General features: G+C 38.9%; 3 protein-coding genes and 2 long non-coding RNA genes across 18 annotated transcripts in view; 2 read left to right on the top strand and 3 right to left on the bottom strand.

Annotated features, from left to right (window-relative positions):
* The window catches only part of gpatch8 (G patch domain containing 8), a 28,805-nt gene extending 25,222 nt beyond the window's left edge, over positions 1-3,583 (bottom strand). For 2 of the 8 annotated variants that reach the window (XM_071471225.1, XM_071471244.1), the window contains exon 1: positions 3,427-3,448. Coding sequence is in view for 1 of the 8 variants with exons in the window: in XM_071471177.1 (XP_071327278.1) it covers positions 3,427-3,471 (45 nt within the window). In the remaining 7 variants the exon portion in view is untranslated. Of the gene's footprint in view, positions 1-3,426 lie in introns of all 8 variants that reach the window. The other 6 variants (XM_071471177.1, XM_071471188.1, XM_071471235.1 and 3 more) reach the window with 6 other exon arrangements.
* Positions 3,584-4,286: 703 nt separating this feature from the next.
* Positions 4,287-10,643, top strand: LOC139614054 (uncharacterized). Of its 4 annotated transcripts, none has more exons than XR_011686890.1 (5): positions 4,287-4,354; positions 8,624-8,679; positions 9,491-9,597; positions 9,896-10,045; positions 10,290-10,643. It is a non-coding gene; the product is annotated as an uncharacterized lncRNA (long non-coding RNA). The 4 variants fall into 4 exon arrangements; XR_011686892.1 differs by adding an exon at positions 9,729-9,801 and having other exon boundaries at positions 9,896-10,643; XR_011686889.1 differs by having other exon boundaries at positions 9,896-10,643.
* Positions 7,837-15,112, bottom strand: LOC139614070 (uncharacterized). The gene is made up of 4 exons (XR_011686894.1): positions 12,528-15,112; positions 12,145-12,175; positions 9,440-9,557; positions 7,837-8,628 (listed from the first exon to the last, which is right to left on the bottom strand). It is a non-coding gene; the product is annotated as an uncharacterized lncRNA (long non-coding RNA).
* map3k14a (mitogen-activated protein kinase kinase kinase 14a) lies at positions 11,531-23,719 on the top strand. 4 transcript variants are annotated; one of them, XM_071470972.1, is made up of 17 exons: positions 15,439-15,595; positions 15,728-15,812; positions 17,322-17,591; positions 17,677-17,758; positions 17,884-18,103; positions 18,424-18,798; positions 18,887-19,021; positions 19,120-19,249; positions 19,688-19,816; positions 21,086-21,190; positions 21,289-21,446; positions 21,542-21,692; positions 21,920-22,228; positions 22,314-22,423; positions 22,689-22,827; positions 22,925-23,025; positions 23,145-23,719. In XM_071470972.1, the coding sequence occupies exons 3-17, from the start codon at positions 17,336-17,338 to the stop codon at positions 23,304-23,306; spliced, it is 2,562 nt and encodes an 853-aa protein (XP_071327073.1). In that variant the 5' UTR covers positions 15,439-15,595; positions 15,728-15,812; positions 17,322-17,335; the 3' UTR covers positions 23,307-23,719. The 4 variants fall into 4 exon arrangements, with proteins under 4 accessions (XP_071327092.1, XP_071327063.1, XP_071327073.1 ...); XM_071470991.1 differs by lacking the exons at positions 15,439-15,595; positions 15,728-15,812 and adding an exon at positions 11,531-11,622; XM_071470962.1 differs by lacking the exon at positions 15,728-15,812 and having other exon boundaries at positions 15,388-15,595.
* Positions 23,720-24,342: 623 nt separating this feature from the next.
* On the bottom strand, positions 24,343-27,672 carry baxa (BCL2 associated X, apoptosis regulator a). The gene is made up of 6 exons (XM_071471096.1): positions 27,481-27,672; positions 26,743-26,791; positions 26,490-26,648; positions 26,229-26,364; positions 25,904-26,008; positions 24,343-25,788 (listed from the first exon to the last, which is right to left on the bottom strand). Exons 1-6 carry the CDS (start codon positions 27,509-27,511, stop codon positions 25,690-25,692), a joined length of 579 nt encoding a protein of 192 aa, XP_071327197.1. The 5' UTR covers positions 27,512-27,672; the 3' UTR covers positions 24,343-25,689.
* Between the last annotated feature and the right edge of the window lie 96 nt (positions 27,673-27,768).

Raw genomic sequence — 27,768 nt, 5'->3', positions numbered from 1 at the left:
GTGTTTCCTGTGCTGTGTTGCTTGGCAGCAAGCTTTAGTCGATGGAGTCAGTGAGAAACTTTCTGAATACTGAGAATATGAATGCCTTCACAGCAGATCTCACACACAGAGCTCCACTGTGCTGAGCTGGAGCTGCCCTAAACAGACTCATTCAGACCACACAGCAATTCACCTCTCACTGACAAAATAGGAGAATACTGAGTTCCCACTGGGCACCAACACAGTGGGCGTAGAGGTAAAAACACAAACAATTTCACAAACTGCTCCTTCTACACATGTTTAAACTTGTCATGTTGCACTGCAAATGCAATTGACTAATTCACCACAACCTTGCTGCAGCAAACAGTTGAGTATTTCTCAAAAACAAACTACTGTGACTGTTTTCAGAAAAAAAAGGTGAGTAATTTAATACACTTTATACAGCTATTTTCTATGATATCAAAAGACTCCATATTTGATAAAGCAAAAAGCCCTCAAACTAAGCCAAAGCATCACTGGCCTCGCTGTTCAGAAACACTTCCCATATTTTTATTGGGGACATAAATTGCAGAACAAAATCTTGTTATCAAAATATGAGGAAGAGAGGCCTCACTGAAGAGAGGAAGACAAGCATTTCCCTTTGGGTTTGTATTTAAATTACTCATCTAAGACCTTAATCTGACCCAGCCTGAACATCGCTGTTGTTACAGCAACTCTCCAATTCCTTCACAAATCACCAAGAAAAAGCACACACAGTCACAAAAATAAATAAATGGTAAGATACATTCTATATCTATTAAGTTTCTTTGCATTTATAATAATATCTATGTTTATATAGAATAATATACTTTATTCCAGACAAATCCTGGAATAAATGTTTTAAAACTGTGACACCCTAGTATGAATGGGAACAACAGACCCCATGTCATCCTAAAACTCTTTGTATGAGTTTAGTTTTATTAGATGAACCCACTCCAAATGACTGCAAAACATTGTGAAACACTGTCTTAGAACCAATTTTGACACATTAACTTGTGCCAGACAACTTGTGTGGCAGAATGACACCCAGGCTTCAAGTTTCCGTACTGGCGTCCATCCACTCTGCGGAAGTGTTCCTGAGCCAGACACTAAATCACAAATACAAACATGGACGGTAAATGAAGAGCCACTTGTAGAGCCAGTTGGTAGATTAGCCAATAACGATTATGTCAGAAAGTAGGAAATTCCCTGGTATTAAAAACCTGTTAGGTGGCTGAAAAAATTACATGGATACAAAGAATGACTTATGCCAGTTAAAATAGAGAGATTATGATGTCATCCAAGGGATTCAAAGAAATTGTCTGTGATGAATGGCAAAATGTTTATGGTAATCAAAGAACTGTCAAGCAAGAAACTGCAAATATGGATAAGGTTTAATTCGCAGTCTAGCTCATAATACTGTGTTTGACTTTTACTGGGTGTGGTCTTAGATCACAGATAGGCAAGTGAAAAACAAACAGCTCATAGATGGGTTGTGAAATTACTCAAATCTGGCACCCACATTGTAAATGTACCACCTGAAATATTGTAATATCACAAAAAATAGTGTAATTAATGTGCAGTAGTGACAGATTTATTAGTATAATTCATGAATAACGTCTTTGAACTGCAGCAAAATAAGGAGCCCTTGTTGGGATCCTACTGTGTTCAGCCTACTCTGTTTCAACTGAAGAGCAATTTCAAAAGCACATTAAAGTCTGTCTTAAACAATAGTCAGATGACCATGTGTGTATTAAAACAGGGTTTTCTTACTTTAATCATCTCCCATCCCTTGTTCATGTGCTGAGACAGTTCTACAAAAATGTATTCCAAAGTTTACCTGAAGCAACTATGAGGCTTCAGCAGTCTGAAAAATTGTTAGAAAAATCAAGATGTCATCCAAAGTTAGTCTTTTTATAATAAAATTCCTTCTTTGTGTTACTGTCACATCACCACAGCTCAACAGAGAAACATTGTCCAGGGAAACATGCAGGGAAGAGAAATTTAGACTACAAAGGCTGTTACTTTGAAGATAACCACTTGATTTGATTAACTAAGTCTGCTGAAGCTTCACTGTAGCTTCACATGAAGTCTGGAAAGCATTTTTGCACAAAAAACTGAAAGTGGAATTTTTTATCTCTTAAACTGAAATGTCTTTACAAAATGCATCTTTTAATGACCAGTATAAACAGGAGGAATGATAAGGATAGGTCTACAACTAACAATTATCCATCATCATTTAATTTTCTGATTATTTTCTTAATTAATGCTCATTTGTTTTGTCTATATAATTGTCACACAATAGTGTAAAATGCCAGTAAAAACTTTTTAGAGCTCAAGATGACTTCTTCAAATATCTTGTTTTATGTGACCAACAGTCCAAAATTCAAAGATATTCATCTCATTGTTGGAGTCAAAGTCTGTCTTTGTCTTTAAGTCTTTGTCAAAGAAAAACATCAAATGTTCACACTTGAGAAGTTGGAGCTAGTAATAATTTGGCATGTTTTGCTTTAAAAAATGGCTAAATCAATTATTTTATCATCAAAACAGTTTTAGTTTAATTATCTGTTGATCCAACAATTGATTAATCGACTAATCCTTGCAGCTCTAGATTAGAGCAGCTATAACGTGTTTCAGTGCCCATGGGGCACCTGACTATTGTTTTCAGACAGCCTTAAAAATATGAACCTATCCTTTAACTTGCATAATTGTAACAAATAAAATAAGGTGTAGTAAATCGAACGGGAAACAACAACGAATACAACAAAAGAGAAACACAAATTATATCCTGATTAAGAGACAAACAGCAAATGAGTGGCATGGACGTGTTTGTTTATCTATAATGTATCGTGCTTTTAATTAGTTAACCGAAATATTAAGAGTTAATCTCGTGTAATGCCATCGAATAACTGGACCAACAGATAGTTGGCTGGGTTAATTTAAACGTGCTATCTGGATGTGGTGGTCGTACTCCAGTTGTCAAAATGATACAGCCGTTTCTGGCTAGCGCTACTATCAATCCAATGCGCATACAAGTTAGCTATCTGCTAGCTAGCTATCCATCGGTAGCATATGTCGATAAATAACTAGTCTACCCAAGGTCACTAACAAGCTAATTGTCTATGTGGTCGCAGCGTGGTTAAGAGTGTTAACGTGGACTAGTGTTACAGTTCATAACCCATGATAAGAGTCGAATATACCAGGCAGCCAAACACTGAGATGCGAGGGAAGTTAAATTCAAAAGAACCGCAACGCACTAGCGTTAGCTTCGTTAGCTTGCAGTGCTAGCAAGCGACATCTGCACCGAAATGCACGATGCTGTTTGTGGTATGTCTCAACTGCCCGTCGCGTTTAAGTCCATACGTGTGTAAGGAAACATCTAAACGTGTAAGAATCTATGCAAATGTTCAATCGTTTAACGTGCATTACCTGGAAATCACGCTCTTCGTTAAACCTAGAAAATCTGTCGGCCATTTTCTGAACAGCAGCAGCGGCTTCTCTGCTCGCTCCGTCCGTGTCCGACAGAAACGCACTGTGCTGGTGATGCGCACTTCGCAACCGATTCACTCTATGTGGAAAGTGTTGGTGACATTTCACCAACACTTTCCACCAGGATGTGTCACCTATGGGAATTTAGTTAAGCCATGATAATAATGTAATTTCTACAGTTTATTTGCATATTTACAGTCTTGGTTTAGAGTTGATATATTTACTGTAAATTAATGCATCTATGATTACTAGTGGGCAAAGGGGGCAACTGCCCAGTATTTTTAATACCTAAATTGATATTAGTTTATATTGATATCATTATTTGTAAAGTTGAGCTCTGTAGAGTTGCTTTTTTTTTTTTTTTCCCTGTGTCAACTGATTAAACCCGGGAAAGTATGTATCCATCATAGGAGGAACTGTAAGGCTGCAACCAACAATTATTTAATTATCAATAGGTCATTGTACAAAATTTCAGAAAATAGTGACAAATCCCTATCGCTGTTTCCTGAGGCCAGAGTGAGCAACAGTCAAAAACCTACAGGATCCTAACATAGAAAACTAGCAAATATTCACATTTGGATGGCTCAGTGACCTTTTGGATTTTTTTTTTTTTTTTTTGCTTTAAAAACGACGTAAAATTCCCACCCAGACACATTTTAAGTCTTTTATTTTATACAGTTTAAAACATTAAAAATAAAATAAAATAAAATAAATAAATAAGAAAAGGGGGGGGGGGGGGGGGGCATATACGCTTACTTCCTCGTTGGGAAATTCTGGATCTGGCCTCATGCCCCGCCCACCGCCGCTGTTTGCTTTAAGTTGACAGGTGAAAGAGTGTCAATCAAGGTGGTCAGTGGAGGAAACATTGGTGAGACATGGCTATACATGTTTGACTAAGCGTAGTTAGCATCTTTGATTTGTTTATGTTGTTTGTTAGCTTGTTACCTTGTAAGTGGCTTTGGCTGAGCCAGTGGTAGTGGTTGTGCTAATGCAAACTCTTGCTCTGTGTACTGACAAAGGTCCGCCTCCCCTCCCTGCAAGCTGACGGGATTGGTTCCTTTGGTTTGTCTCACATGAAATCCTGGCTGCCTGAATCAGTATTTTAACAAGTACTCAGTCATAGCGTTGGCTGCTTATTGGCTCATGATTGTATTGTATCTTATATTATATAAAAAATACCACATGGACATGTTAACAGGTTTAAAAATTGGATTTTCATCAGAGGGTGTCATTAAATAATAAATTAATTATCTAAATTGTTACCAAGTAACTCTGAACTGACTTATCAATCACTGCACAGTGGTCTGAAGTTTGGGGATGGGGTGTCAGTTTGGAACATAACAGGTTAATCTGACCACACATGTGGGTATTTAATCAGCAATAGCCTAAGAACATTTCTAGTATATGTGCATATTTGGCATTACTGAGGAAGTGTTTGCGTGTTAAGTGCACTTTCCTTGTTTTTCTTTCCTGTTTTTTATTCTTCACACAAGTGCAGTACAATGAGTAAGTTTGCAGTTCGTCAGTCAATCCTGCCCCTACACTACGTGTTTTATAATGTGCCTCTTCAAAACATGAGCCAAAATTTACTTGCTGGATCACACCATTAGCTGTGATGGCATGACCACAGGATAAATATTCCTCTCAGAATCAAAGTAGACTAGGCCTATGTGTTGTACAGCATGTCCTCATTTAGAACACGGTTATCTTACAGGTGAAACTATCCATAAATTTTCACACATAAGATCTATGTAGTATATTGGACAAGGCCAAATGTTACCTTTTAACGTACTTTACCTGACAAAGGCATCACTCGTTGTTGTAGAGAAAAAAGCTATGAGTGCACCTGTAGTTTTTGCTATTCTTGTAACATATTGCATAATTTTGTCCTTTGTTCAGACGCTAGCTTTATGTAAGGGTTCAGCCAATTTGCAGACAACAAATGCTCACTAGTAAATGTTAGAATGAAATCTGCTCCTCTGCTTGCTTTGTTTAAATAAAATACTTCCATGGTTTGCCTGTAGAATCTCTTGGCTTTTGTTCTCACAAGTCTCACAACAAGAAGATATCCAGGGATTTTACTTGGAATTGACAAAGGGGAAATTGCCAGATGATCAATATCTTGTTTGGCATACAACACAGACAGGCCTTCCAGCACATTTCTGGATGAGGCTGCTCAAGTGATTTACGCTAGATTCATATTGATATAAGAAACAGAGATGTATTTTATTCCAGAATTACCACTGTTAAGTCAGTACATATAGACTTACTAAGCAAAGGCTGTTTAAATCCATGGCTGTTGAGATAATTAGTCAGGTTTACTATATTCATGTTGGTGTTTGAAGTCAACTTTGGTGAAGATTTGTAATTCTGAACATTTTTAAGTCAAGATGCTGATCTTTTTTTTTTAACCTCTAAAATAAACAATGTTTTATGAAAAGTTGTACTAGTGTGAAGGGCAATGCCTGTCACAATTTATTGGCCAACACATGAACATTTTGTCGTATCCTCCTTAAAAATCACAGGATGTGAACATTGTTGTTAGACTGAACATCATTGTTCAGAAAATTCTTGACTATGACAAACACTAATTACCATATAGACTGCACATCAAAGAGACTATTATGTTAAATGTAATGGTGTGTGTACTCAGTCCCATAAGTCTGTGCTTTATGACTCCATCTTGTGGTGCTTTTGTGTCAATGCAGTCACTTAATTTCTGCCTGTTATGCCAGTTGGCTTGTAGGGCAGCAGTGTTAATGCAGGTAACCCTGTTAAGGTGTTCCATATGTGCAGATGAAATTGTATTATATACACAGCCTTGCAGAGTCTAACTTCATTAATAGCAAGGATTTGTCATTATTATCAGAAAAAGGAGCAAGCAACACCTGAGAAATTTAAGGCAAACAGGAAAATCGTACTGGATAGAAAACAAATAATTATCATAAAATATAATAATATATTAATTTAAAAAATCTAAGAAACAAGAAAAATAAAATGTTGCAACTTTAAAAATTATCATGGATGAAAAAAGGGTACTGTAATAATCAGCCGATGAAACAAAATTCCCTTGAACTCAGTTCAGCATTACTCCTCCACTGTACACATTGTTATACCATCATGGGAAAAAATGTTTTTTGATTTTTTTTGGCTATATGGCAACACTGTGCAACCAGGGAAAGGGCATATTCACATTTCTATAAAAACACAAGTGTAAGCATATATCTGTCATCCATACATCCGTCTGCTTTTCTGTCTAATTTGTACAAAGATATTCAGGTATTAGTAACTATGGAATCCATTGGCCACAATGTCTATATAGTTCCATTGTTGCACAATGTTACTGTTAAGTAATTCGCTAATTTACTGAATTAAAAGAAAATATTTTATGGAAAAAAAAACTTCATAACTTGCTACACTGGCTATATGGTTCCATAGTTATGCAATGCTGCCATTTGGCAACATGCCTAATTTATTTTTCTAAAAAAAGACCATACTTTTATTGAAGCAAGTTTTACATGAGAAAAAAAACCCAAACAGATCATAACTTCCGACATATTCACTATTTTTCAAATACTATAGATGTAAAATTGAAAGAAGCCATTGCAGATTGAGGTGACTCACGGTCATCAACATCCCGGGAAAGGGTAAGACTTTCGGAGTTTAAATGTCATGATATCATGGAATTACATAACTGGTTGACACAATTGCCTACCTTACATGTAAAGGCCAATCAGTATTTAAATTAATTTTTAAATACAACAAAGTTGCAAAGAAAGGGTATGTTGTCATATGGCAACACTATGCAGTAAAATTCCATTGAGGCTAGTTTTCCATTTAAAATGACACAATAATATAATAACAATAATAACAACAACAATAATAATAAAAAATGACACAGTAACACAGAGTTACTTTACCTCCCAGCAAAAGTAGTAGTAAGTTAAGGGAAAAGTGACAGCATAATGATTCTAAAATGAATGCAAAGTGAAACAATGTCAGTAACCTTAGCTGCTAAGTTGGCCATTAATTACAATACCTGGACAAAATATAATGTTTTCAATAACATGAGCTGCTAACTTTGGCCACCACAAGCCTAATTTTTAGGTAAATCTTTTTTTAACTGGCCAACAAGGTCTTGAGAAGATTAAGAACTCTGTGTTACATTAGCTGCTAAGCTTGGCCAAAGAGCATACATTTCCAACTACAAATAAAGCTTTTCAAGTACTTTAGCTGCTAAGCATGGCCTCCAACAATCTCATGTCAAGGAAAAATGAAAAAGTGAAACTAATGTTAGCTGCTAATTCTGGCCATCACAAATTTATTATTGGTGTGAAATGACACAGTAACAGTTACTTTAGCTCCCAGCATAGCCTCCAAAAAAAAAAAGTAAGTGAAATTAAAAAGTGACAGCATAATGATTCTAAAAAAACTGAAATGTGAAAAAATGTCAATAGCCTTAGCTGTTAGGTGGCTATTAATTGCAATATCTGGATGAAATAACATTTTCAATAACAGCTGCTAATTTTTGTGGCCACGAATCTAATGTTCAAGTAAAAGGAAGAAAATGTCAAGGGTCTATTGAGAAGATTAAGAACTCCATGTTACAGTAGCTGCTAAGATTGGCCATAGAACATAGATTTCCTATTAAAATTAAAGCTTTTCAATGACTTTAGCTGCTAAGTATGGCCTTCAACAGTCTAATGTCAAAGGAAATGGAAAAAGCTGTCAAAGTTCTGAAGTCTGGACAGTACAAAGCTAGCATTAAGCCATATTACACAGTGCCAGTGACATTGGCTTCTATTTGGTCCTCGTAAATTTGATGGTGAAATAAAATGAAAGCAGGTCAATAACATTAGCCACTAATTTGGAGTACAAGGTTAGCATTAGCTGCTAAAGTGTTAAAGTTTGGACATTGTAAGGCAGGCATCAGCTACTAAACTTCTGAAGTTAAGGCATTGTAAGGCAGGCGTTAATTGCTACTTTTGGAAATTTCAAGTGTAGCATTAGCTGCTAATCTTTGGACATTCAAGGTTAGCTAATACACGTCTCCGATTTGTTAACTTATCAATACAAAGGAGCCTAAACCATGAAAAAATTGTCTGTTGTTTCATCTTCTCTTTTGTATCCACACCAGAGACACTGAGGAGAAATGTTTCAGAGAGGAAATCCCAGATGAGAATGTGCTTATCGGTGAGTTGATAACACACAGCAACATATATCATGACAAAAACCTTAGCTAACTTTAACTTAGTTAACTTTAGCTCAGTTTATAACTTCCTAATTATTCACCTCAGATTCATGTCCAAATAATAATTATGTTCTTTTGAAATTTGTTAAATTTTTGTTACTGAAAAGTTGCGTGCGCCATAGGGTGGGAGCATCAGATTTGAGTAGATTACTAATAGATTACTGTGTAAGTGTTTATAGCCAATGACATCAGCTGTTTTTGTGTTATTCCTGAATGTCAGCTGATTAATACTCCAATATAATGATTGGCGTAACCTCCTGGTGAACGTGCTGACATATTAAATGCTGATGTGTTTGGACTGAGAAAGCTGGCATCAAAACAGTCACGAAATAGAAATCTTAATTCTACTTTAAAACAATCCAAGTATTTTTACTGCCTTATTCACTGAAATATTGTACAGCCTCATGAAGTGGGACGGTAAAACTGTAACGATTTAGTTTTGATAACTGATATAAGAGGAGAAAAGAGAAAGAAATTAGAGTAAAGGTTAAAAGGAAACATATCCATGGATATCACAGAAGAAATACAATAACAGGATTATTATAAAGACAAGACCCTTTTTAAATAAGTTTTTAAGTGAACATTTGTTTCACTCAAACAACAATATTCCAGTTTTTAATTTTTCAATTTACACATTTTCATCTTACAGCCACTAACTATTCACAAAGGATCTTGTCTTATAACCTGTTTGCTTCTCATTACCATAAAATGTCTCCTTGCCTCCTTCATTTGCGTCCTATCCTTGATCCACAGTCCCTCCCCAAAAAGAAGAGATGCAAACTCCTTTTTTCTGACCAGTCATCTGAAGCAGGGTTGGTCTCTGGGGACGACAACACAGCTGGATCAAAGCTGGATCAGCTGTGAGCCTGCATGTGTTAAGAGCTGCCTTGGAGTTTGCAATTGAATAGATAAAATGATATACTGTGCAAAATTTTTTATTTCATTAATCTACTTAAGCCTCAAAAATCATTGATGTTTCCCTCAATTGCAGTGATGTTTAGATACACAAAAATACAAAGTTGATTTCAAGAACAATACTCAGTGAAAGCATTTTCTACACTGAGGTAAAGTGGTTTGAGATCATCGTCATCTGAATGTACTGTATGTCTTAACTGACTGATCTGTCAAACAGACATCTATGGCATTCTTTTCTAACAGGTGCAGGTCAGACACCTGAAGACTTCCAGCAACTTTATCCTGAGGCAGCGGGAAAAACGTTTTTAAAACTGGGCTGCAATCAACAACAGAATCATTACATATGCCCAGTGAGCGGGAAACTAGACTTACTGCTTGGTGACATGACACCATGTAGGCTATTTCTTATAGTAATATGTCATAATCTATAAGAGAAAATACTGAAAGAGAGTTTAGATATTTTTTAAATTAGAATGTATGTTTCAAAATAACTGTTACATTTAGTTTACTAGTTTATTTGCATTTGGCCATATTTTGAAATGTTTGTAATCAGTGGGTTTTGGTAATACTACAATTTGCATTTTGATACTGAAGCTTGATAACATAAAACACTAAGTGACTGACGTATAATTAACAGGTGGGGACCACCGTCGTTGAATATTTACATAATGCAAAGACCAGTCCACCACACCTGCATATTTTGTGTCTTGTGGATGAGATGACAACGTGCCAGGCCTTCACCATTATTTCTGTACATGCCATGGAAAAAGGCTCTTCACTGGTGGCTGAAGATGTTCTTTTCAAGGCTTTCTTAGTGTTTGACATAAACACCAAGCAGCGCCTCCCCACCTGGGAGTTTCTCTAGCATGAGGTATACTGTATATTATGTACATTGGTATTAATGCCTAGTAACTCATTTTGGCAGAACATTTGTAAAATGTCATTAAATGCACATTTCTCTTTTTGTATAGTCTGTTTTTGCATGATAGTGGAAAATAATGGGAAATTGTTATGAAGTACACAACAATAATAGTTCTTATATAATATAACATTATTATTATCATCATTTTTATTATTATTGTTGTTATTATTACAAGTAGTAGTAGTAAATATAAAAGTATTAAGGCAATGAGACCTTAAATAATAAAAATTTCGAACTAAATTTTTCTGTGTCAGGTTGCCTAATTAATACACAGAAAACCTCAGGCAAGCCTGGAACCAACAGTTACAGTATTTTTAATATCAATATGTTTAACAAGTGTTTTCTTTAATAGTTGATTGATTGTTCAGTGTATAAAATGTCACAAAATAGTGAAAAATTTCCATGATGTCTAAGTTAACATAATCTAATTGTACAGTCAAAAAGCTACGGGGAAGAAAGAAATTTGGAAAAACAAATAAATAGTCACATTTGAGAAGCTAGGATCAGTTAAACAACTGAAAATGACTTTAATAATTAATCAGTTATCAGAATTGTTGCCAGTTAACTGTACCAGAGAGTTATGGTTGGTTTCTGGGTGTCATGGGGAAATAATTAAACAATGTATTGTTTAGATCAACAGGTGCCCAACTGGATATTTCTTCAGTTCAATTCCATGGATGTCTTATAATACATCCATGTTCAATTCACATCTTGTAACCACTTCCTTCTCTACATCTTCAGGAACTGTCAAATCAGAAACAGGCGCATACAGGAAGTACCGAGCTTTTTGCTTCAAATTAAAAGCACAACAGTTACTTAAGAAAAAACGTGCAAAAACTTTAATCAGAATCCGAGCAATAACTAAAATGTGTCAGTTCAGTCAGACAAAAATAAAAGTGATGATGATTTTGTATCGTGCCATTTAATAGTATTATTGTAAAATTAAGGGGTTATAATAGTTACTTTGAAATTTAACCGGAAGCCATTATTCTAGCTAGACATCTATCTGATGATCGCCATCAGCCGACGCCTACCAACTGGAAACTCGGTAAGTGAAGAAAATTACTGTACAGTTACTATTAAATGGATTTCTTTAGTCATGTAAGCAGTCTTCTGACTTTATTCATCCCGGCTTTATTTCGAGACAACGATTTCTCATTCTTAATCTTTGACTTTTGAACGAGTAGCGGAAACATTTCGAGCGAAGCTTTATGTGGAATGGCGGTGAGTGTGGCGAGAAGGAAGTTAATGCTCTAGCTCTCTTGAGAGCGGCTATAAAGTCTTGAAGAAGTATACTCATACTCACGGGTATAGGCTATACTTTGAAGAGTTGTTTCATGATTTTAAAACAGCACAGATTAGCGCCACAAAACGCAGGGGAGTTGTGCTGCTGTTACTGTAAGTGTGGCAGTACAGGTCACCGAACTTTTTTAAAACCGCACATACGCCTATTGGAGCCAGATGTGTCTGATTAAAACAACTGTTGTCCTAACCGCTTGTACTTTTCACTGCTATTGTTGGATGCTTTTGTTCATAAAGGAAGCCTGGTGTCAGGACCACTTTGTCTTACCTTTAAGAAAAAGAGATGGGCTTGTCATAATCTGATAATAGACATAAAAGAAGGGTTAGGGTTAGTGGATGGAAATGGTGGAATCTGAGCCATGATACATATGCAGTACATATTAAACATGGAGAATATGTGACTTTTGACAATTTTAACCCCACAAATTACTAGCTGGAGAAGGAGTTCCCATATGAGCAGTTATTATGTCCATTTGATGTTTTCCTGTATTGATCCGTTGAATGTTGTGCCACTGTCTGCTCTTGTCTGCCAGATTAAGCCATTATTAACTGATATGTGCCAGATTCAATTATTTACATCAGTCAGCCTTCACAGGTATTGTGCTGTAAACTGAGAGGGATTTCTGCTTCTTCTTTGCAATGCACACATACTGTATACAAACTCCTGGCCTGGGTCCATTCTGGTTCCACCGCACAGCTGTGTTAGACGACAGTGTACATGTTATACACATACATAAAATACGTGCCAGAATTCAAGTTATACATGCTAATTAAGTTAAAGTCATATGACAGCGGGGTTGCTTTGCACTGTATAGCTGCAACAATTAGTCAATGTATTTTTGTCTAATTTTAAGCAAAAATGCAAGTCATTTGTTGTAACACCTACCCACACGTAAAGAGTTGATCCTGTAAACTGACTCTTTGAGCGTTTGAAGATGTGACCTTGGGCTGTTGGAAATTATAACGCACATTTTTCACACACATTTTCTGGCATTTTATAGGAGAAAATAAAAGGCAGATTAATCAATAATGAAGATAATCATTAATTGCAGTCCCACACTCATGTAATTTAGTGTTATGTGACTATTCATTCTAATGCATTTTTTTTTCTGCAGAGGGAAAAGGCGATTCCAAGTTGAAGCATATGCATCCATACTGACTGTTGCCAAAGAGTCATGTTGTTTTGTTGCTCACTGCAATGAAACCCACTTTTTCATTGTAGTGAATAGTGAGGAAAAGGGAATCTAAGAGACACAGATAGGTGTGACTGAACAGTGTGAGTGGTACTTAAAACCTCCAGATGCATTGCAAAATGTGCAGGGCTCTTAAATGCTCTGCACATGTGTGGTGCAGGACATTTTCCTGAGAAGCAGCCGGCGTTTCCCTTCAGGAATGCTCGGCTGTGTGTATTCTGTGGCCAACTTCAGGTTGAGTCCCTTTTCTCTGTCCTTACTAAAAGCTTTGGAATTTCATTAATCTGTGTGGGTGTACAGCAGAAGTCGGCTCAGCATGTCCATTGACTGTATGTGGCCCTAAATTCAGGATTTCTTTCCAATACTGGATTATAATGGATTGCAGCCTTTTTTTATTTAAGGCTTCAGGTTATTGTGTGTATACTCTCAGCTGCAAGTTAATTTAGCTACACTTCTGACGTAAACCAATGCAACAGCCCTGCAGTAACTCTGATCGTTTATCTCTGTGAAGCTTACAGTGTTCTGGTTTTTGTTGAGGTGTTGATTCAGTTAAATTGCAGATTTGAAGGCAGTAGTTAGTGGACTGTATTCGATTGACAGAAAAGTAATCGCTATTTTGATGACTGATGATGTGTTCTTTTTTTTTTTTTTCAAAAATGTTGAGCATTCATTGATTCCAATTTCTCAAATGTGAGAATTTGCTGCTTTTCTCTGTTCTCTATCATTGTAAATTGAATGTCTTTGGGTTTTGGGTTGTTGATTCAACAAAATTAGCAATTTGTAGACATTAACTTGGGCTTTAAGAATTTATGACATTTTTTTTTTCTTTTTAAAAAACTTTTTAAAGACCAAACCAAGACTACAACAACCGATTAATCTACCCAATATTCCTTCGCATTATCTCAGTTAATCAACTGGTGTATAGAATGTAAACAAATACAATTACATTACAATTACGTAAGTGCCCAGGTGACATCTTAACATATTAAAAATGTCTTGTTATTTCCAACCAACAGACCAAAACTCAAATATAGAATAGATATTCAGTTAACCCAGAAAATATTTACATTTGAGAGGCTTAAATTGGATTTTTGCTTAAAAATTACTTAAACCATTAATCTATTATGGAAATTATTGCAGATTAATCTATTGATTAATCTGTTGATTAATCTACAAATTGCTTTTGGTGTAGATAAAAGGATAAGCTGGATAGATAATTGCCAGTTTAATTGATTTGTTGCATCAGCTCACTATATGCTGCTCTAATGCTCCTCTATTGTGTTCAGCCATGGTGGCTGTCAATACCCTCTACTCATGTATTATTCTGTTGAAAATGAATCACTGCTGCTGGAAACATGAAACATAGCATTTCAAAACTTTGTTCCTAAAAAGGTTTGAAGTCAGTCGGTTGCTACTGAGGAAGCACAACCATATCATAACTGGCTATGACATTGTCCACAGTCTGTAATATTGTTGCCATGACAATAAACAGTTTCCTTTTGACAAAGGAGCAGTGAGCAACATGCATTTAGGTTTTCGCCTATGGCTTGTAGCAGAGCCTCTCAAGTGGTATTTTGAATTTCCTGTGTTCTGTAGCGGTTTTCGTATGCGTATCTTGTTTTGCTGCTGAAAAGAAAAACAAGTGAGATTCTCTCAGATAGATACAGAGGACATCTCACGTTGCAAGTAACAGTTCATACACTTGCTGCAAATTCTCCTGGTGGCAAATATTTTCCATTAGAAGAACCCCATAATATCAGATATCAGATTGTCTCATTTGAATATGAGAGTGGGTAGTTTGCTGTCTCAAGAAAACTCTGTATTGTTGTTGTCATGAGTTTTAATGTTTTAATGACATGATGTATAGTGGAGAGTGTGTGGGGGTAAAGCATGACATGGGTATGACAGATGTGTGTGTGTGTGTGTGTGTGTATATATTAGCAGACTAAAGGGCACATGAATTGTCAGACTTTATTTAGCGTTGCGTGGGAAGATCAAAACTTAAACCAAACTTCAGACTGTCTCTTTTAACAATATATGCAAATATATTCTGATTTTAATTTGACTTTGATGCTGTTCTGTAATGATCACGTCTGTCATTACTTCTTGGCATAAAAACCTGACAATATCTTTGGCGTGGGCAGCAGAGAGTTGACATTCTGGTTCTGTCACTGTCCATAGTTCACATTGATCATCAAAAGCATAAGCAAACATGTTATCCTTTAATCTAGTCAGAGGGAAGAGCAAGTAAGCCAGCCCTGTTGGAGGGAACAGAGGGAGGGGGGAATATGGGGAAGTGGAGATGCATTTCCCATAAGTCATTGTCAGCCAGCTCCTCCCCCGGTTGGCCGACAGCCAGCATCAGGCAGTGAAGAAGCAGAGTAACACGGACTGTGAGCCGAGATGTTGCTGAGAATCAGACCATGAAGGATAGAGGAGAGAAACAGAGCACCTAGTTTTTACTAATGTAGATGACAGTTTATTCAGAGCAGGAGGGAGGATCACAATTCAGACTGGCTTCCGTTGGTAGGTCTACACGCCCCTCTGCCTCACACATACACAGAGTTGTTTTTGCGGTTGTGTTTATTGCAGTGGGTGCTTCTCTGTTTCCTTTCCACGTAAATTCACTGGGGTGTGGTGTGTGCCGTGCTTTCACAGCACCGGTGCAGCGTCTCAAGAAGGAAGTGACAGTTGAATTGCTTCGCTCTAGATAATCTTGCAGTGCATGAAGTCGGCACACAAGGTAATGACATTCTTAAACTTAAACAGCTTTAAGTGAAATTTGACCACAGCTCGATGACAGTTTTTCTTACTGCTGTTAGTATTGTCAAGAGCAAGAACATGCAAGAATTACTGGAGTATTTCTTTCGGCAGCCAAACAACTGCATTAGTCAAGATGACATGATTAATCCGTGTATGACCTCTGTTGAGAATATCTATATGTAGAGGAAATGTGTGTGTGTGTGTGTGTGTGTGTGTGTGTGTGTGTGTGTGTGTGTGTAAATGTGTAGAGTGTGAAGCTGAATGACAAGGAGATACTGTGATCAAGTCTAGTGGACAGACTGATGCAACATGCTGCAAATGTAGTCTCAGTTCTGAGTTTGTGCCTTTCAAACTGCATTTAACGAACTGAACCAGTGCTGCGATGAAAGCGGTGTCAATGAGTGTGTCAATTTTACAGTGTTACGAGCTTTGCTGATTCTAACTACCAAGCCAATAATGCAGATCTTTATTGGAAATCCAGCCAGGCCATGCCTAATGTGCAGTAGTTTACTTCCTCTGAGTGAAAAAGAGTACTTGCTTTTAGCAGAGTTGCAACTGTCAAAACAAGGCCAGGGTTGAATTTCCTGCCTCTTCTGCCAACCGCAAACTTTCAAAGTTTCACTTCATTTCTATGATCAAGTGATCATCACACTCCTGAAACAACAGGGCGCAGTCAAAATATGTTAAACGTTAAATAAGCTATAAAGTAGCAGATTAATATGTATTTAACCACAGTACAAACTGGTCATTGTTGCATTGACTGGTACCTGCATATTTCTGCTGACAAGAGTGGTGATCTCGTGCCTTGAGCCTTGTGGTGTTAGAATGCCCCAAGCAAACAAGTGAAATTAAAGTTAGTGGAACTTTATATTTGGTTTTGTTTCTCCAGTTTTTCTCTTTAAGACACCATCACATTCACCTTAGCTGACAGGAAAAAGTCCTGTGTTGCATTATGGGGAAACAGTTTTCATAAACTTCACATCATTTTTAAAGGTCACTCAGTGATGAGGAGAGGCAGGGACCATGTGATTTACTGTATAGACATGTTGTGTTGTTGTCACATGTTCAACTAAATCAGTTTTGATGTAACAAGTGCTGATTGGAAAGCAGACAAACTGAATATCCTTGGGTTTTGAACATTTATATAGATTAAATGATTAATCAAGAACATAATCGACAGGTTAATTGCAACCCCATTAGTTGCAGCCCTATTATAAACTTGTTTTCATTTTGAAAAGGCTCATGAAACACATCCAATATGTCTTCCGTCAACTCCATTAATCTTCAAACATATTTGACCTGTTCTTTCTCAGAGAGACAGTGGTATTGAGGGTTCCCCAGTATATAGTCAATATATGGTCAGTTGTTAATAGCTATTTCTTATTTGGCATTAATGTGCTATAATCTAAGAGACAGAATCTGAATACAGGACGCAATTGTGGAGAAAGCCCTTGACTTATCAGTTGCTTGTGATTTTCTATCTTTCCAGATCCAGCAGATGAAATGGCGGTGAGGCAGATGAGGCTTTTTAACTCAACAGCACCATTCTCCGGGTCACCCAAGGCTGACCTGAAGGGGTCGTACCCATCCTGCTCAGCCGCTGACCAGGGGACGGAGGAGGAGGAGGAGGAGGGGAAGGACAGCAAAATGGGCTACGCACGTTTAAACCCATTACTAAATAAAGTCTTGACCCATGGAACTGCAGAACATGTGGATGAAATGCCATTGAAGACCTCAACCATCATTGCCCAGGCTGAATGTAAATATCTAATTTTTCTAATAAAATGACACATCAGATAACTGTGCCTGGACAGAATTCACCATTAACACTGTGCTGTCCTCAGGTGAAACCCAGGACTCCCAGGAGTTTAGTCCATCTTATCTTGAACGATCCTCCTTTGTTTCCTCACCCAACTGCTTTACCAGGTATGGCGTTACCTTGACAACATTGCCTGCATTTCACTCTTCGTATTCATTTACCTCATTTATATCACTTGTTTGATGCCATGTCTGGGATTCATGTTGTTGCCTTTTCTTTTTTTTTGCATCAGTCTCTCCTCAGAGCACAACAACGTGGCGTGCCCAACAACAGCCTCCGTCCAGGAGCCGAACAGCTCATCCGCACAGCTCAAATCCAGGAAAAAGAACAGGAAGAGACAGAAACGTAAAGAGAGGAAAAGGCTTGAGAAGAAGGAGAAGCAGCGGCACAGGCATCGCATGCCTTCTGGAGTTCCTGAACAGGAGAGTAGGAGTTCTCGGGTCCAGATCCTGGTGAGAGTTCTGATTATTTTTCCCATCTCATTGAGACTTTCATGTGAAAAACCTAGTGAAACTCATAAGAAGAAGTAGGTTGGTATATAGTATACTCTTGTATTATTAAAGGAACCGAAAGTACTCGGAGTGTTTTCCTTGTGAATCATCTTCAAGGATAAGTTGAAACATTGTTGGGCAGGCGGAGGCTCGATCACTAGAAATTCCAATGCAAACATTAGCTTTTCCGTGTTGTGGAAGTGAACCACTGAATGCAAACAAAACTCCCTGAACAAACTCACATGAGAATTTCAACCATGCTTTTTGTTTGTCTCCTATAGGACGAGTCATCCATTGGAGGGAGAAGCAGCCTCGGTTCTTCCTGCTGTAGCAGCATTGAAAGCTCAGAGGAGCAGGACAGGGGGCCTGCTATCTACAGCCGACAGATTTACAACACAACTCCACTCAACTGGGGGGAGCATGTCTGTCCCCTCTCCAGTCTCCAGTCCTTTGGGCGGAACAGCGACTTGGACTCCCTCAGCAGTCTGGGAGACTGCTCGCTGGCCCTTGCTGGCCTCAGGAGCAGCGTCAGTCAGGGGGACCCATGCTACGCAGGGCCCTTTTTCAAAGATGTGGAGAGGGACGTGAGAGAAGAGGAAGACGAGCTCTCAGAAGCTGATTCTGTCAGCAATGAGGGAATCATCTTCTACAATGATGTACATTCTTTTCCAGTCTACCTCCTGTCTTACATCTGTTAAAAATGTGGTTCAACCAATCTAACTTGTTTCTCTCTTTTCCTGATAGAAAATTCAGCCTGTGGACTCTGAGTACAGGGAAGGGAGGGAGTTTGTCCTCTCAGAATTCATCAAGGAAGGCTCCTACGGCGAAGTGCACAGTGCTCGAGATGTCAACACAGGCTTCAGATTTGCTGTCAAAAAGGTAACACAGAGCATTTCATCCTCTTTAATTTTTCCGTTGCCTGGTTGAAAAGTGTTGTCTGTGACTGATGCATCACTTGTTCCATCGTTTTCTTGCAGATCGCCCTGAAGAGGTTCAGCAGTGAGGAGGTGGGTGCGTGGAGTGCCCTCAGATCTCCTCGTGTGGTGGAGCTCTTTGGAGTGGTCAGAGAGGGGCCTAATGTTTTCCTCTTTATGGAGCACAAATCTGGTAAATATTGCTTCTCATATACACACAGCACATTCTGACGAGACTCACTTCTTCTGATGGAGACTGTGTGTGTGTGAAGAATTGAGTGCAAAAACATGTACAGTAGGCGCACCATGAGGATAACAAAGTTCAATTGTAAAGAAGTACGGATGCAATTGGTGTCAAGATGTGGAAGTGGGTGGTTCTGGGATGCTAGAAATGACTGTTGAGCTTCTTTGGAGCCAAATTACACCAGACATCTGTAATGGGTGATGCCTGCTTGATAAAGACAATGGCATACTTCACACTTTTTTCCTTTGTCATCAAACTCTGCTTCCGCTTCAAATGCTTTTTCACAGGCCATAATAGCAGAAGGAAGACTTGACTCAGATACTGTGTATTGGTAAATATTAACAATACACAGTCTTTGTCCTGCTCTGACCTTATCTGTTATTCCAGGCTCTCTAGGCCAGCTGATAGTCGAGCGTGGCCGGCTGCCAGAGGATTTAAGCCTCCACTACCACTCACAAGTCTTGACAGCGCTGGAATACTTGGTGAAGAAAAAAGTAGTCCACCTAGATATTAAAGGTATGATATACTAAAAGGACATTTCTTTTTTCATAAATATACAATAGTTAAACTCATGTTTAAGTCTCATCTGAGTTATTCTGAAAAGTCAAAACACAAATGGTGATGCCATAATGAAAACTGATGATATCTCTTCAAGATGTAGCTTATCTACTTTTCTCCCAAAACATGTGAAAACTAAAGCTTTATCTTATCTATAGTAATATTACTGTGTCCTTCCACACGTTGCCACTCTGTGATGACACCAAAACAGACATGAGATGTTGGCATCAGTCCATAAAAAGCTTTCAAGCTTAATTTTAACAGCAGTACTTGCAATGCTAAAAGTAGCAAAACAAAGTAAAACAAAACATGTCAGCTTGACTTTTACTTGTGGTACCTTGTAAAAAGACAAAACATACAGAGAAAGTCAGATTTCTGGTTAGTTCTCATCAGAGGATTTTGTGTCTTCGTGCAGCTGTTATGTGGAACACAAGTGTCACACAGTCTAGATTTGATCTTCAGCACCTGTGTTGTGAAACTAGACTACCACAGAGAAAACGAACGAGCTGGGAATTTCCCACAGTGTGACTCACCGCTGCTCTTTAGAAACGGCGCATGTGCACAGAATCAGGAGAGCAAGAAAAAAAAAAAGTAGAGATCGAAATGGGCAAAGGAAGGAGGGGGGGTGAGAAGCAGGAAGTAGTTAGAGAGAGAACAAGTGACAGAGAAAAAGTACATGGACAGAGAGAAGGCAGAGGATGAAAATAAAGTGCTGAAAAGTGTAAACGAGAAGGAAAGAGAAAACAGAAAGGGAACTATGTTAGAGGAAGAAAAAAACCAGACAAAAGCTGAAGGGCAGGCAAAAAAACATGATTGTGCTGTTGCAGCTCAGGCGCCACCTGGTGTCTGCAATGCCACAGGAAAAACATGTCAGTGATGCCAAATCTTTTTATCTGCTGCCTGTTTACTAGTCTCCACATTCATTCCACATTAAAGTGTTTTCTACAGCAGCTGTCCTGCACTGACCTCAGATTCTCCCTTTATTTAGCTCCTTTGTCTGAAGGCTGTTTTATGCTTGTGCAGCTGCCCTGTTTCTAATAATGTCGTCCACACTGTGAACTGCACAGCACGTTATGGACCAAGTGCCACTGAGAGCACTGAGCAGTGTCAAGATTAGTCTAGTCAAGTCAGTGTATTTATAGAGCCCATTTAAAAACGACAAATGTTGACTCAAAAGCGTAATGCAGATTAATGCATTGGATCATTGTCTCCATTTGTGTCCCACAGCTGACAACGTGTTGCTGTCGGAGGACGGTAGAGACACTTTCCTGTGTGACTTTGGACACGCAGAGAGACTGGACAACCAGGGCCTGAGCCTCAGTGGGTCTAATGGTAAATACCGTGTAATGTTAGCAATTCAGTTAAGAGGATGTGTAATTTATCCACTTCCATGTCTTAATCTGTTGTTTTCCCAACGTAATTCAATGCAGATCTGAAGGGCAGCGAGACCCACATGGCCCCTGAGGTCGTTAAAGGGGAACCCCGCGGAGCCAAAGCAGATGTGTGGAGCAGCTGCTGTGTGCTACTGCACATGCTCAACGGGTGTCAACCCTGGACAAGATACTACACCTGTAGACTTTACTTGAAGGTATCCTTCACAGCGACACACACACGTCACACCCTGCTGTTTCATCACAGATGTTCGGTCTGCTCTTCACAGTCTACTTTTTGTGCCGGTTACAGATTGCTAATGAGCCTCCGCCTTTGAGAGAGATCCCTCCTCACTGTAGCCTTCTTACGGCTGAAGTTCTCAAGGCAGGACTCCAGAAGGATCCAGTCAAGAGAGCGTCAGCATCTGACCTCAAAGAAAAAACTGACAGAGCTCTGAAAGAAGGTAAAAAAAACGTTCACGTTTAGAAGGAGGAGGTACACAATGAATTAAAAATAAAATTAAATAAAATACAGTTTAATCAATTGAGAAAACAACAGATTAGGAATAAATTGTTTTTTTTGTGCTTTCAAAATAATGGTATGTAACAAATAATAAATAAAAATGCAATGCAACCCTTTGTATTGTAACCTTACCTTTAGAGTAAATGTGATGTGTTTGTGTGACTGCAGTTGGAGGACTCACCAGTCCAGTGAAGGGACCTTACACCGAACCCCTGTATATTGCCAACAAGCCTCCTGACTTCCTGCAACACATCAATAGCAGTGTTGACTTTGATGATGTGGAGGAACATCGAGAGTCTGTTGAGAAAGTGATCACAGCAGGGAGGAGGACGGAGGAACTGCATGATGAGGTAGAAGAAGAGGAGAAGGAGCAAGGCTTGCCGCTCTGTCCACAAACGCTGATCTCTGAGCCAAACCACAAGAGGAGCAACAAGATTACCACTGTGTCTGAACTTGAGCTACGGAAACTGGAGCGAGGTGAGGTTTCTGTCAGTCTTCTGCTTCTTGTGTCCAGTCTAGTGTGCGTTTGAACCCTGCTCACTGGTTTCCGGTTTGTTTGCAGATTTCTACCTGAGCAGTCTGTCCCAGCCTCAGTCGGCAGAGATGCAGGTGCAACTCCTGTCTTGTCTCAGCAGTGAAGCGTATTCAAACTGGGAGCCGTGGGACAAAAAGGTAACCCACAACACACAACCAAGTACATCTCTAATTTACTTCACAGTGTGCAGGAGATAAATTATTACAGTGAGATTGGTTATTGGTAAATAAGGATTTCAGTTGCTACGCGTGGATCTAAAGTTCAATATAATTCAATATTAAAAATACTCCAGAAACTGGGGCTCATGTGAACAAAGAGCTTCTCAGTGTTGATACATTTGGGCTGAAGTATTAACAGACTGACTGTTTGGCTTGTGTTCCTCTTTTTTTAAACGTATCCCAGGACTCTGGCCGCTGGTCTCTGAGCCCAGGAGACGACTTCAGCTCTGGTGTCTTCTCCTACAACAGTCAGCCAGATGTGCAGGTCTTCAGTATGGATTTGCTGGGTCACACACAGCTACCACCACCCTGTTGTTTTGAAGGTGAGGTGAAAAACATAACTGTTTCTCTTCTTTGAACTGTAACACATGATACCATTTCCCTTACGTCATGTGCCTCTCTGCTATGTGAATGGCTCAGGGGTGGATGTCTGCATCAGAGACTTCAGCAGGAGAAGCATCCGCATCAGAGAGACACGCCGGGTGAAGGTGGGCCACATCGCAACTGGAATCAGTGATCAGGTGAGAGCTAAGGTCATCACACGCTCATGATTCAAGACAAGCGATTCATGCTAGTCAGTTTCAGCGTAAAAGACAAGGTTACACTCGTTTAAATGCTCATGTGCGTTTCCCCTTTTTAGATCTCTGAGAGAGTTTTTACTCTGGAGACCCAGCAGGGCCAGCAGATTGCTCACGATGAGGAAGTACAGGAGTCTGGTCTGGAGCTCTGCTGTGTTCCTGCTCCAGACTTCAGCCCTGCCTGGAGGTGGAGGATCAGGGACGGGGTGCTGGAGACGAGATAGAGCCAAGAAGTCTCTCCATGCATCGGTCGTATTGTCATCTTAGCTGTTGATCATATCATCTTGCTTTAAACATGGGCCTTTTGTTTGTACTGTGCATTCATGAGGGGTAAATAAAATCTACCTGAACTGCCCCATGTTTTAAATGACATAATGGGGGTTGTTACGTAGCCTTTTGAATACCCATAATTGAAAGCGCTAAACTTACTGTGACGTCTGTGTTGCTTGTCCTCATGTTTGCATGGAGTCAATAACAAGTACACTGAACTGTGCAGTGTTGCAAATTATCGATCTCGCTTATTCACTTGATTCATTGGTTGAAAATTTGATTGCCATTTTAGGCATTTTATGTCTTTTTAGGCTGTATGCAAAGTCCTTACATCAAACTTAAGCCAATAAAAAAATATGAGCATTCACTTATTTGTCAGGTTCATTTTGTTTGGTCCCCACCGCTGGAGATGTCAGTAAGTCAGGTGGTCTGATGGGGTGATTTCATGAATCCCCTTGAACATGTTGGTTTATGACCGAGACTTAAAAGGTTGAAAAGTCTCTGTTAAAGTCAACTAAAAAGTACTGTAATGTCTGGATTTCCATGACATTTACATTGAATATTGATGACCCCGCTGGTCGAATCTCAGCGGTTTTGGTTGGCCACATTGACCTTTTCTCCACCATTATCAGGCAAAATGTTATACCTGTGTACAACAATATCTAAGTCTAGTGAACAGATTACCATGCAATTTCCTAAAAAAAAAAAACACTCAGGCTCGTAAGAGCTAGTATGAACCCTGTCGATTTTGGACCCTCTCAAAACTCCCGTGCTACTAACAGGCCAGACTATCTCGGAAATATAACAGAAAACACATGAATTTATAATCTAACTGCCAAAGAATAAAATTTGTAGTTGAATAACAATATTTTTGCCCCAACATCATTAATTCATCATCATCATTAATTAGCAAATCAAAAGTCTATTCATTTTTGTGATGGTACTTAAATATAATCCTCATTCCTCAAGTAATTAATGCATAAGCATATCCACAGTAACAGTAAAAAGATTTATTTTCCATATTATAACATACAAGGTCACTGCAAAAAGATTTTCAGGGAGACTTCAAACTAGTTTCAGTTTCATACAAATGTGATAGAAAACAGTGAAAATTTGAGAATATCAAAGTGATTTCAGAGTAAAAAAAAAAAAAGAAACACCAAGGCACTGACAAACAAGAAAAATGTATAAAAAGCCTTTTGTTGTGTAGGTAGGATTGCAGTTTGAATAACTCAGGTAAAAATACAGTACTTTGATTATATGTTAAGTGAGGTAAGCATCTGTGAGCAAACCAGTGCTTTCTGTGTCTGCAGTGCAACTTCTTCCATTGACCACAGGAAGCATCAGTTCATGACTTGTGGCTCTGTTCACGACAGACAAAAATAATTGCCAGCATTTATCTTACTGGGAGCCACATTATGGTCACAATGCTGGTTAAAAATGCCCAAAGAGCACACCACATTACCGAATGTTACACATGACAGGAATTTAGGGTCAGTTGTCTGTCATTTTGCTGAGATCGTATGACTTTTTACACAAATCCCTGCTGTGGCACTTCACTAGCCACTGAAATAAGGCAGACTTGTGCATTCATGGGAAGAAAGGAGAGAAATTACTTAAGTTTGGTTAAACCCAAATACTATCAGGGGTGTGTCTAGTTCATGTTCTTGCTAAATCTGACAATGGTTTGCAAAAATATGTTTGTTTTTTTTTTAACTCGATGGGATGCGACCACCCTCTAACACGTTCATTGACAGCAGATCATTGCAGATTTACACCAGTAAACACTCACAAATACATATGAAGATGGGATTTTGAGCATACAGACACTATGATAAGATGAATGGAGAGAGTGGGAAGATCAAAAAAAAGCAAGTTAAATTAAACAAAAATGAAATGAGAAGGAAATAACGTAAAGATGAGCCTCTTAAATCATGAGAACAACAAGTCCATATATCTTTTAGGGCAGAAAACAGAATGCAGTGACTTTCTTGTAAATCTGTACCAAGTAAAAAATAAATTACTTAAAATGCATTCGCTGTTCAAGTCTGACAACCTCTCCATCCACCACATTTTGTGCATGTAATCATGCAAAGCTCACTTCCTCAGTGGCATAGGGATTGTGGGTGTGACAGCGCGTTCACTCCCAATCCTTAGACGTGATTAGGAGACAGAACTGTTTCTCCTTGTCCAAGTTCTTCCTGTTCAACTTGTTTGCTCCACTGTGACTTCTTTCTGTTATTCTCCTGATGCTTGTTCGTGTTTTTTTGTTCCTGTCCCCATTTCCCTCAGTTGCAGTTCTTCCTGCCTTCCTTCTGTCTGCTCTTCACATACCCCTCACATCTTGCGAATGACTATGACAGTGGTGAGAACACCGGCCAAGAAGACCCCCAACGTCTGCCATGTAGGAGTGCCAAAGTGGGAACGAATGCCCTCCTAGAAATCAGAAACAGACACGAATTTTAATATATGTCTTACAAGCAATCAGGAAAAGAAGCTCATTTACTAATTAATGATGTGTTTGAACCACATTTGTTAGGTAGCTCCTTACCCAGCCCCCTTGCTCCCTGATCCAGTTGATCACATTTTCCCGGAGGTAGTCCATGGTCCAGTTGATGATGGTTCTGATGATATCAGGAACTTGGGTCACAAGAGCCTGAGGGGAGTGAATGGAAGATGCTTTAGATCTTTGTTATTCAACAAAAAATCCATAATACATATATGTCTCACTTTGTTTTGTTTTCATAATCAGAATCAGAATCAGAATCAGTTTTATTGCCAAGTATGTTTTCACATACAAGGAATTTTTTCTGGTGATTGGTGCAATTGATCAGCAATAATAATGAAGTGAGGCACAACACAGCTACTTCACTTACTTTGATGACAAGTCGACAGGCAAAGTAGAACAGTGCGACCACCCTGCCCCAGTTAAATTTTCCATCTGAAAAGATCTCAATGGCAACTTTCATAAACATGTCCTTTGTTGGAATGATTGAAGGGTCATTTATCATCCTAGAGAAAACAAACATGAGCAATCAGGGACAGGCTAATTATGCCGTTATTACTGGTAAAACCTTGTAATTCATAAGATATATCACATTGACTTTGACAGACTGATACACAGGCAGGTAGCCGACCTTTGGAGCTCTGTATTTCCATCCAGCTCATCTCCAATCTGCTGCAGGCACTGGGCAAGCCTCTTTTGGTTTGGGTCACACAGCTCTCCTCCACCAAGCTGTTCCCTGGTCACTACGGTATTGCTGTTTCCATGTCGCCTAACCCGCTCATAGATGAAACTAGACAGGAGGACACAGATGCATAGAAATATGTATGATTTGATTATTTTCCCAGGTCAGTAAAAAGATGGCAAGGTGTATAGTATGTACTTACTCCTTTAACAAAACAGCTCCTACTTCCAGTATCTGATCTTTGGTATTTCCTGAAAGACAAAGGTCATTGTTAAATCACCCAGACGCGGAAACAGCTATTTTACAACCACAAATAATAATGTAGGGGATAACTAGGAATACAAATTTAAGGAAGCACTAATTTGCGCTTGTACAAGTGAATACTTTCTAACAATTCAGTTTGATTTAAGGTCACACTTTACAATGAGCTCATCTAGATTGTCCCAGCTGAGAACGTCGTAAGAAAACACTGCATTTTTGTTTATTTTCCCGTGAATTCACATTTAATAAGTATGTGAAAGAACCCGGTGAGGAACATTTGCTGTGTACACATGCAGCAAATAATATCCACAGGGCTGGTTGCTAGTTAACTAAATTAGCTTAAGTTAATTTGACGAAGTCAGGCATTGTGATGACTACCTAATATTAGATCGACCAAGCCCGAGAGACCAAGGGACTTCGACGTTTTCAAATTGAAAGAGTAGCCTACTGATATCTATGTTTCAGTTTTGCTCCAACATATTTGCTAACTCACTGTTGTAGCTAATGGAGCTAACGCAGTGTATGGGAACGGACAGTGCTTGCTAACGTAAGGCTACCTCTGTTCAGCTAATGTTAGCAACAACAATTCTTCAAATGCAGGGTTGTCTGTGCCTACAGAATTGTTGGCGTCACTGCCACCGTCAGTTTAATGTTATAATATTGCTGATGCTACCAGTACCTTGATCGCCTCCTCCCGGATGAGATGCCATCTTGTTGTCTGTTTAGATCACTTATACTTCCTTGCAATCATGTGACAACGTTTTATTCTCTTGTGAGAGCTGCGGTAAACAAATCTTCACCGAGGCTGATGGACTTGGCGTGATGTCATGGCGTTACATCAATAGATTGCAGGTTACATCAGGGGCGGTGCGGTTGGTCCGCGTCGTCTGTGTTTTGTAGATCTACTCACCCCAGGGCCACATTTACCACATCGCCTCTGCCACAATAAGGATTCCGGATTAACAAG

The sequence above is a fragment of the Trachinotus anak genome, unplaced genomic scaffold (assembly GCF_046630095.1).
Source record: "Trachinotus anak isolate AG129_WGS33_773 ecotype Australia unplaced genomic scaffold, CSIRO_AGI_Tana_v1 ptg000003l, whole genome shotgun sequence".
NCBI lineage: Eukaryota > Metazoa > Chordata > Actinopteri > Carangiformes > Carangidae > Trachinotus > Trachinotus anak.
Note: the sequence above shows the minus strand (reverse complement) of the source record. Positions and strands in the feature narration are given on the sequence as shown.

Bases quoted from the DNA above. Each gene is read 5' to 3' on its own strand.
- map3k14a (XM_071470962.1), top strand. From the start codon at position 15,541: ATGACAGTTTATTCAGAGCAGGAGGGAGGATCACAATTCAGACTGGCT. The intron at 22,828-22,924 runs GTGAGGTGAAAA...TGAATGGCTCAG, and splicing joins ACCACCCTGTTGTTTTGAAG to GGGTGGATGTCTGCATCAGA. The intron at 23,026-23,144 runs GTGAGAGCTAAG...TCCCCTTTTTAG, and splicing joins CAACTGGAATCAGTGATCAG to ATCTCTGAGAGAGTTTTTAC.
- baxa (XM_071471096.1), bottom strand. From the start codon at position 27,511: ATGGCATCTCATCCGGGAGGAGGCGATCAAG. The intron at 26,649-26,742 runs GTAAGTACATAC...CCTCCTGTCTAG, and splicing joins GGAGCTGTTTTGTTAAAGGA to TTTCATCTATGAGCGGGTTA. The intron at 25,789-25,903 runs GTAAGGAGCTAC...TCTGATTTCTAG, and splicing joins TCAGGGAGCAAGGGGGCTGG to GAGGGCATTCGTTCCCACTT.